This window comes from Haliotis rufescens, unplaced genomic scaffold (assembly GCF_023055435.1).
Source record: "Haliotis rufescens isolate VD_foot unplaced genomic scaffold, xgHalRufe1.0.p SCAF_57, whole genome shotgun sequence".
Classification (NCBI taxonomy): Eukaryota; Metazoa; Mollusca; class Gastropoda; order Lepetellida; family Haliotidae; genus Haliotis; species Haliotis rufescens.
This window is the reverse complement of record NW_025964301.1, coordinates 1098060-1108009: the sequence shown is the minus strand read 5'-3', so window position 1 is coordinate 1108009 and position 9950 is coordinate 1098060. Positions and strand designations below refer to the sequence as shown.

Sequence of the window (9950 nt, the reverse complement as noted above, 5' to 3'; positions counted from 1 at the left end):
ACCTGACCATCTTTCATTTTTTATTATTTTTATTTTTATTCATTTTTTGTCGAGCTAGTGAGCATGGGTATAGTGCTGACATAAGTATTATGATTGTGGCGAATAACTCACTAATTGGGGCTGCTAATGTTTGAACATTAATCAGCTGCGGCATAAGTCTGTACAGTGTGTTCAAACAGTTTGGGCCAACCAATACACTTAAATATATTTATTAACATCTGATTAAGACAAACTTCGTATTAATTGTCCATCCGCAACATAAATGATCGTAGTTTGCGCATGCGTGTACAGGAGATGAATCTCGGGGAGCACCAGTTGCTGGTGTCCAAGATCTACAAGATGCGGTGGAGCGAGGATGTTGACGACCCCCACGCTGATATTGTCGTCCCCGTTGACGTACCCGAGAGATGCAGGACAGGCTGTTCCTTCTGGTTGTGGCTTAAATATGATGGCTGTTGGCACAAGACACCAACTGACGCTCCGGTAAACACACCGAAATTACAGTAAACTACGGTTATAACGAACACGCTTATAACGAACTGACGGATATAACGAACTTACTTTTTTGGTCCAGACTATTTGCTGTATTATGCTGTATATATGCTTATAACGAACTACTGTTATAACGAACTAAAATTAGTAGTCCCTTTGAGTTCGTTTTAACCGTACTTTACTGTATGTCTGAACTCGAGCCAGTGATCCAGACTCGATTGATTGCCTACGTATGACAGGAGTATTGATGGTTGGGGCGTTAAACAAGAAATAAACACGTATTGTTTATGTAAATTGTGAGTGGCGGGTGCCATCGGTCGGGAAGTTCATGCCTTCCCATTGCGCGAACACCTGGTGTCATCACTGATTTTCAGTGATCCATTCATATAATCATCACTATGTTGCATGTTACGCCTAATGAAATCTGTAACTGATACTGATTATTCTCTGGCGTTGATGTTTGAAGTAGAATATGAGTCATTGGCTTAAAGCCACATATGACTGATGGTCTGCATGTACCATGTATGTGGTCAGAAAATAGTATATATTTGTTTCCTCTAATATAACGCTGGTTTTACTGTAGCTACCTTGCATCGGGTAATGTGAGTGGTGGGTATACGTTATATTTGTGATATATGTATGAGCGAGTGAGTAGGGTTTTACGCCGCTTTTAGCAACATTCCAGCAATATCTCGGCGGGGGACACCAGAAATGGGCTTCACACATTGTACCCATGTCGGGAATCGAACCCGGGTCTTCGGCGTTACGATCGAGCGCTTTAACCACTAGGCTACCCACCGCCCTCGGGTAATGTACATGTACTACCTGTATATTGATACATTAATCAACTGAATGAACGTTGGCATTTGTGTGAAGCAATATGTGCTGGTGCCTTATTGATGATCTGAAACAAATCATGAGAAAATATTAAGGTATAGTTTAATAAATACATTATCCCAAATGGATGTAATATTTCTTTCTTTACGACAATATTTTTCGGGATCAGACAGGAGAAATATTTACTCAAAGGTGAGTAAGTGAATGGGTGAGTATGGTTTTACGCTGCTGTTGGCAATATTCCAGCAATATTACGGCGGAGGACACCTGGAATAGGCTTCACACATTGTACCCGATCGGGAATCGGGTCGCATCTTCGGCGTGACGAGTGAACGCTTTAACCACTAGGCTAGCCCACCGCCATACTCAAAGGTAAAAGTACTGTGAATTTGTTTCGCTGTTTGTTTTGCTTTTTATAATGTGTACATCTTTGAAGTTATACGTGCATGCACGTCGCTGTATAAGAAGATAGTAGCCACTCACGATGGATCTAGGTTCAGGTGGAGGGAAAGATCCACGGTAACAATTCCTTTGTGTATACCTGTACGTGAAGATGGTAGCCACTCACGATGGATCTATTTTCAGGTGGATGGAAAGATCCACGGTAACGTTTCCTTTGTGTATACCTGTACGTAAAGATAGTAGCCACTCACGATGGATCTATGTTCAGGTGGAGGGAAAGATCCACGGTAAGGTTTCCTTTGTGTATACCTGTACGTGAAGATAGTAGCCACTCACGATGGATCTATGTTCAGGTGGAGGGAAAGATCTACGGTAACAATTCCTTTGTGTATACCTGTACGTGAAGATGGTAGCCACTAACGATGGATCTATGTTCAGGTGGATGGAAAGATCCACGGTAACATTTCCTTTGTGTATACCTGTACGTGAAGATGGTAGCCACTCACGATGGATCTATGTTCAGGTGGAGGGAAAGATCCACGGTAACAATTCCTTTGTGTATACCTGTACGTGAAGATGGTAGCCACTAACGATGGATCTATGTTCAGGTGGATGGAAAGATCCACGGTAACATTTCCTTTGTGTATACCTGAACGTGAAGATGGTAGCCACTCACGATGGATCTATGTTCAGGTGGAGGGAAAGATCCACGGTAACAATTCCTTTGTGTATACCTGTACGTGAAGATGGTAGCCACTCACGATGGATCTATGTTCAGGTGGAGGGAAAGATCCACGGTAAGGTTTCCTTTGTTTATACCTGTACGTGAAGATAGTAGCCACTAACGATGGGTCTATGTTCAGGTGGAGGGAAAGATCCACGGTAAGGTTTCCTTTGTGTATACCTGTACGTGAAGATAGTAGCCACTAACGATGGATTCATGTTCAGGTGGATGGAAAGATCCACGGTAAGGTGAAGAAGATTGATGCTTTTGGTGTGGTGGCTGAGAACCCCCAATCTGGAGCTGCCTCTGTGGAAAGTAAGAGGATTGGTCCTGAAGGAGGGAAGTTTGTCTCCCAGACCGACGGCCGCATCACTGTATATTTCCCCGAGGGAGCAGTGGACAAAGACACAGACTTCCAGTTTAAGGTAGTTCTATGCATTAGTTTATGTATGCGCATCACTGTATATTTCCCCGAGGGAGCAGTGGACAAACCAGAGACTTCCAGTTTAAGGTAGTTCTATGCATTAGTTTATGTATGCGCATCACTGTATATTTCCCCGAGGGAGCAATGGACAAAGACACAGATTTCCAGTTTAAGGTAGTTCTATGCATTAGTATACATATGCGCATCACTGTATATTTCCCCGAGGGAGCAGTGGACAAAGACACAGACTTCCAGTTTAAGGTAGTTCTATGCATGTGTATATATATGGACATATCATTTTCCAATAATCTACGAAGGTCGTTGTTATATTTTCTAGGTAAAATGAAAAACCTATGTATTACAGATCTAATTTCCGAGCCTTCAGTTCAATACTTTGTGTACACAATACCGTCCATGCAAATAGTCCGAATATTAAAACTATCTATACTAAACAGTCAATTTTATGAATCAGTATCTGTTTGTGTTTCTCGCCTCAGAAACAAAACGGGTTATTATCCACTCATTCGCCCGCCACAAAACATGCTTACACAATGCCGCTATGAAAAACGTATCATTTTCCCTTTTCTTGAAAGAAATGCTCGCTGTATGATCATACACTTTTTAGGATTCCGTTGCACTACCAGCACTACCAGTTTATAAGCACATGCGCTTTTTCGAACTAAATTTAATATTCTTGAGGTAAGACTTGGGGTACCCTTTTTAGCAGGCACAGTGTACAATCGACAACTGAGGGCTCACCTTCGATCTTATATTTAAGTTTACATATTACGTCAGTTTCTTCTGCCAGCTTCAGCTTCGTAGAGGTGACGTGCATGCACGTGTGTGTGTGTGTGTGTGTGTGTGTGTGTGTGTGTGTGTGTGTGTGTGTGTGTGTGTGTGTGCTAGCACACTGAGATACCAGTTTAACATGAATATCCCACTCAGACACAGTATACTGACTCCGAGCCGACTCCGACCAATCTCTGTTTTAGCCACTTAATGCCGAGAGCCAGACAGGGTAACAACAAGTAACATATTTTAACGTCTATTGGTATGACACGGTCGGGGATCGATCACAGAGGCGGTCCGGACTTGTGAAACAGGATGACCACATACAGATGTTTCACTTTTATACATTATAATTTCACATGTCTTACAATGCTAAAATGAAATTCAGTACATTTGTAATAGAGGTAAAATAATATTTTTGCTATTAGTGTGGGTTTTTTCAGACAAATGTCATCAATATCCCAATTGTAACTAGCTTATCTTAATCAGACTCTTGTGGGGACAAACAGACCCGGATTCTCAAGCTTATATAGGTACTAGTATATACAACTGATATAGGTTTATGGCCGCTAGGATACGGTTTACAACTGATTTTCAGCAACCAATGCTTGTCGAAAGAGGCGACTAACGAGATCGGGTGGTCAGACTTGCTGACTTGGTTGATGCATGCCATCGTATTCCAATTGCCTAGATCGACGCTCATGTCAGTCACTGGATTGCCTGGTCTAGACTCGATTATTTACAGACCGCCGTCATATACTTGTAATATTGCTTAGTGCGGCGTTAAACAACAAACAAACAAACAAACAAACATTACTTGTTTGAATACACAATACAACATATTTACAGGGCGTTTTACAGATCTTGTGTCATTGAACTGCGCTTCCAATGATAATATTTACATGGGACAGAAAGGAGCCAGAATGGGATCGTTGGGTTTCAAGGATCAACTGTTGGTTAAAAGAATGTATCCTTAAAGAGGCTAAAACTTACCAGCGTAACCTCTCAATGTGTGCGAGTGCGGCGTTAACAAGCAAACAAAAGTAAAGTAAACGCATAATTCTGGTTTCAGTCCATGGTGGTAGACAAGGAGCGGTATGAAGGGTATCTCAAACTAAATGACAGTTTCACCTGCATCCAGGGATTCACAAACATCCTTGCTGTAACACCTGAAATGGAACTGAAACGTCCCGCAAAAGTGTGTCTCCCGTTAGACTTGCATGCAAAGGGAGACAACTCTGAAGTGTTGTTTGTTCACTGGAAGGAATCTGAGGAAGATCGAGGGGCAGAGGTGATCTGTAACCTCCCGAAGGAAGAACCCAAGAACTCATACAGTGTAGACGTCACTTCCTTCAGCTCGTACGTATGTATGTCCATGTTGGTATGTCAGTATACGTGTGTCTGCATTCAATGCATTCGTCACCACTCGCCCCTTTCCGTAACCTGCAAGTAGACTCGTCCCCCTATCGATGAATGTTATGTGCGAAAATACGACAAACCAATCAGAATGCGCGTATGATTTCAAGTTCTTCGTCAAAGAATCCCTCAGGAATAATTTTTGATTTTACATAAATTTTGAATCTAAAATATACCCAAGATACAGTTAAATGTGTTCAATCATACTGTATACTGTCCCGATGTGCTTTAAATTGCATCTGAAATATATATAATATCTGGGGAAATATATGTGAAGCATTACGCAACGAGTTAACAATTGTTTTAGGTATGCCCGTTTGCGCTAAGACGGATCCCGGTCGCAATAATGGCCGCGTGAGGGGCACGAGTCGCTATTCGGCTTGTCCCGGAATAACACGAGTTGGTCACGAACGCATTCAATGGGCATAAATCATTCGTGACCAACTCGTGTTATTCCGAGACAAGCCGAATAGCGTTGCAGGTTACGGAAAGGGGCGAGTGGTGACGAATGGGACATAAATATGACTACAGTGTTAAACATGAAAGTCGCTCTGATTGTGATTCTATGGTTTTCCGTACCATACCTGGGTTTCACCAAAGTGGTAAACGTCTGAAACCTGCATCAATTCTAGTGGTCTAAAGGATGGAGCGTCTGCCCGGAGAGCGGAAGGTCGGTGGTTCGAACCCCGACCGCGTCATACCAAATGACGTTAAAAGATGGCGTTGGCATTAAGGAAATAAAACACGGACTTGTCACCTCTGAGTCAGTACACTGTGTCTGAGTGGGGTATTAATATTAAAACTGCGGCATGGTATCTCAATGGGCGAGCACTGTATTACCGGCATCAGTTCGGACCAGTACAAACAGCCACACACACGTACTCGCATGTCGCTATTGTGCAATAATCGTTATCGGCGTTAAACCAATTTCACCCACTGTGTTCCCATATTTGTAACAACGTGTATCAAATCCTACACATTCCAGGTACGCCCCCGTGTGTGTTCCCAAGAAGACATCTCTCGAGGACATCGCCACGTCAGTTGAGTTCATCTCTGGAAAGAGAAGCATGTGCAATATTCTCACCCTCAGCAGCTATGATACAAATTACAAGATGCACCGACTGTTGATGGACTGTGTAGACTTCTATAAAGTTAACAGCGTTATAGAGAGGCATCAACAAGATGGTATGAGGGAGATAGAGCTGAGTCGATCAAGGGACATTCAACTGAAGAGAAAAACACGAATTAAAGTTTCCCTGGAAGGGAATTTGACGTACTTAGATAAAAATCTGAAAGTGAATTCTCTAAAATATGACTGCTATGCTAGAACAAACAAAATAACCATGCCGGTCAAATCCAATGGACGTTCTATGAGCATTGTGCGGTATACGTGGGAACGAGAGAATCACCAGGTCTTCTTTTTCTTGGACAAACAAACCTTGGGTTCCTCATCGAGAAGCAAGGCCCAACACAGAAAGTCCAGTCAAAGTAGGAGCAGCACATTAACTTCCAGGAATGTTGGTAACAATGGCGCGTCTTCAGAGGAGAATGTCTCCTCCACATCACCATTAGACCTCCATCAACGTGACGTCACTGGCAGTCAGAATCATCGATTAGGTGTGTAGTAGATCGAACACTGCTGATTGATGTACGATACACAGTATAACACATTGACCACAACATGATTTAGATTCTGCCACCGGGGCCTGCATTATGAACACATAATTGAATCTTTTTTTTATAAAGCGACAAAGTCCGTTCCATTGTCATAGGAAATCTTTGCTAAATGCACACCCGATTGAACGATTCCCAGTATCACGAGAATCTGTTTAAGCATCACTATCAAACAGTGATGAGATCAGGTGTTCGCGAAAAGGTGAACGTATCCTGTCCCACCAGTGGCACCCATCACAAACACATGCAAAGGCAAGTCATTTGCTCACCTGACGATATGTTAGGGAGTGAGTATGGTTTTACGCCGCTTTTAGCAATATTCCAGCAATATGTTGCGGACAACAGAAATGGGCTTCACACTTTGTGCCCATGTGGGAATCGAACCCGGGTCTTCAGCGTGACGTGCGAGCGCTTTAACCACTAAGCGCCCCCACCGTCCCATATCCTATAAGTCAAACTTAGGGAATTGCATAGGTCATTATTTTGGTCACTGATTCGTAAAAATTAATTCAGAAATGTCCTCCATAGTCAACCATAACATATTTTGAAAACTTTACTGAGGCCTTGAATGCTGTAACCATCATCTGACAATGTTTGAGCATGAGTCGTGGACATGATAAAGCCTTGGTTCGCCACGCCCAAAGGCCGGGTTCGATTCTCAATGGGTACAATGTGTGAAGCCAATGTCTGGTGTCCTCCCACTCTCCCGTCGCAATATGGCAGGAATATTGCTGAAAGCGGTGTAAACTCCGACTCACTTAAGCTGTTTTCGTGACTGCAATATCTTTAGTGCCGAAAATCTCAACGTGTGTGTCTCTGTGTGTTATTAAGCTATGTGTTACCCACAATGATAAATATATACAACTTCGCAGGCTAAATATCAATATGTCAAACGTAACGCCGGTGAATAATCAGTCCCAATTATTTATCCACTGAAATAGATTCCATTGGGTGGAAAAGGCGAAATAGCAGTGAAAATGATTTGAATGGATCAACGCATGCACGCGTTTAAAATTTAACCAGTTTTTATATGCAGTGATGCCTGTTCGTTGACTGTATTGTACTCATGGGCCAGGTGTCATGTCAAGGAACTTCAACATAATTGTCGTTACTATGGAATACTGTAAGGGACATTCTCGCGATCTCGCAATCTCGTGTTTTGGGCATATTTACCTCGTTTCCAAAGGTCGAGATCGCGAGAACGCGAGATCGCGAGAATGTCCCTTACAGTATTCCATACGTTACATATACATATGTCAGACTTGTACGAACTATTGAACTAGGTAGGAGTGAGTGAGTTGGGTTTAACGCCACTTTGAACAGTGTTCCTGTTATGTGGGAGGGAAGCCTGGGTGACGCAGGTCTCAGATGTTTATTACTTTGGTGAACCCCACGAGTACGGGTATGGTGCTGACATCCCTGAAACATTCTAGTAATCGTGGCAAACCAGGAATCGAACCCATGATCATAGGTTTCTGGTGAGCCCAAGGGACGTAACTCTACATAGCGAATTACAGCGCCCTAGACGACTGGGTCACCCGTACCCCTCCAAATTATTCTATCCTGTAGATACTGTATGAAAAGTGTAATATTGTCGCTACATGCATTTCAGTCCATCCGGTTCTGTCAGACAAGAGTCTCTCGGCGCTCAGCGATTCTCTTCCTCAGGTAGTCTGGAGAAGCATGGGGTTAGAGCTGAACTTCACCACTGATGAAATATGTTCGATATTTGAGAAGGCGGAGCGACGGAAGTCCGACCCGAGGTTTGAGCTCCTCAGGGAGTGGAAGAGCATCAGTCGCGGGACATCTGAGAGCCTCATCAATGACCTTGTGGCTGCACTGGAGGAGATCGGACGCCACGACGTGGCAGAGATGTTGCGGCTGGCGGCGGGGGAGCGGCGCGAGATCCGGAGAAATGACTTCAATGGACGTGCTGGTCGGCAAAAAGCAGTGATGCGGCTTCCGACGGTTCGGGATGGACATTTTATTTATCCTGATGTCAATTAGTGCCGGTCATGCCCGGACCACCCACCCGCCTCCGTCCACCCACCACACCCCACCCCAGCCCTACCTGCCCACCCGACCCCTACCAATATTATTTCGCGGTTGTAGCAATTGCCTTGTGCCACTAGACCTAGATAAATAATACCCAGGAAAGTAATAAGGTATACGTACTCAATGCTGAAAGTGTGTATTAAAACTACTAGATAATAATACTGCTGAATTCTCGATGGTGATATTTTGAGTGCTTCTGTGACTTATCGCTTGGAGATGTTGAAGCTCATGTTCTAGCTCCGATTGTCCCTGAACGAGTACACTGTCGTACTATTTTTAGCGTCATTGTTTTCTACCCATACGTACTTGGGCATGGCGTTGATAAACAAGCACACGTGTCCTATACCTAGATAATCTTACCGTGTGTCTTTTGATATGAGATATATCAACACCAACTTCTGCAGTCTGTAAACAGTAATAACCAGTGTATAGTATACTACAGCTGACCAGCTTCAGCAGCAGAGTAATTAATGATGTCATTTGATTTTGATGTCATGGTAACGGGTGACAATGATCTGCAAATCATTGTGATGAAACTTCATTGTAATCACATCTCCCGTGGAAGTTGATTTACGCTACACGCAGCAATATTCCAGCTATATAACGTCGGTCTGTTAATAATCGAATCTTAATCAGACAATCTTGTGATTGACATCATGAGCATCGATCTATGCAAACGGGATACGATGACATGCACCAATCAAGTCAACGAGCCTGACCACCCGATCGATCCCATTAGTCACCTCTTACGACAAGCATGACTTGCTGAATACCAATTCTAAACCGGATCTTCACTTGGGGGATGGTGTTCTGAGCTCCTTGTCCGTGTAGTGTGCATCTAAGGACAAAGAACAGTCAATGGCGTTATCGGTATTTGATGAAAAATAAAACTGTATTCTTGTCAGCCATTGTACGAATAAACTGCCTGGAACCTTTTTAAAGAACATTGTTTGAGTGAGTGAGTTGGGTTTAACGCCGCTTTTAATAGTATTCCAGTTATATCAATGCTTGTCAGCTATTTTGGGGGAAAGCCCGAAGTGATGCAGGTCTCTGACGTTTACCACTTTGGTGAGCCCCACGAGCATGGGAATGGTGCTGACAAACCTAGAAACTTTATCAGGGCGAACCGGGATTCGA

General features: G+C 43.3%; 2 protein-coding genes across 2 annotated transcripts; both read left to right on the top strand.

Annotated features, from left to right (window-relative positions):
• On the top strand, nucleotides 1-2970 carry LOC125374424. The gene is made up of 2 exons (XM_048385303.1): nucleotides 1-483; nucleotides 2680-2970. The coding sequence occupies exons 1-2, from the start codon at nucleotides 280-282 to the stop codon at nucleotides 2968-2970; spliced, it is 495 nt and encodes a 164-aa protein (XP_048241260.1). The 5' UTR covers nucleotides 1-279.
• A 1623-nt stretch (nucleotides 2971-4593) lies between these two features.
• LOC124137865 lies at nucleotides 4594-8879 on the top strand. The gene is made up of 3 exons (XM_046504342.2): nucleotides 4594-5027; nucleotides 6070-6701; nucleotides 8371-8879. The coding sequence occupies exons 1-3, from the start codon at nucleotides 4744-4746 to the stop codon at nucleotides 8763-8765; spliced, it is 1311 nt and encodes a 436-aa protein (XP_046360298.2). The 5' UTR covers nucleotides 4594-4743; the 3' UTR covers nucleotides 8766-8879.
• Nucleotides 8880-9950: the final 1071 nt, after the last annotated feature.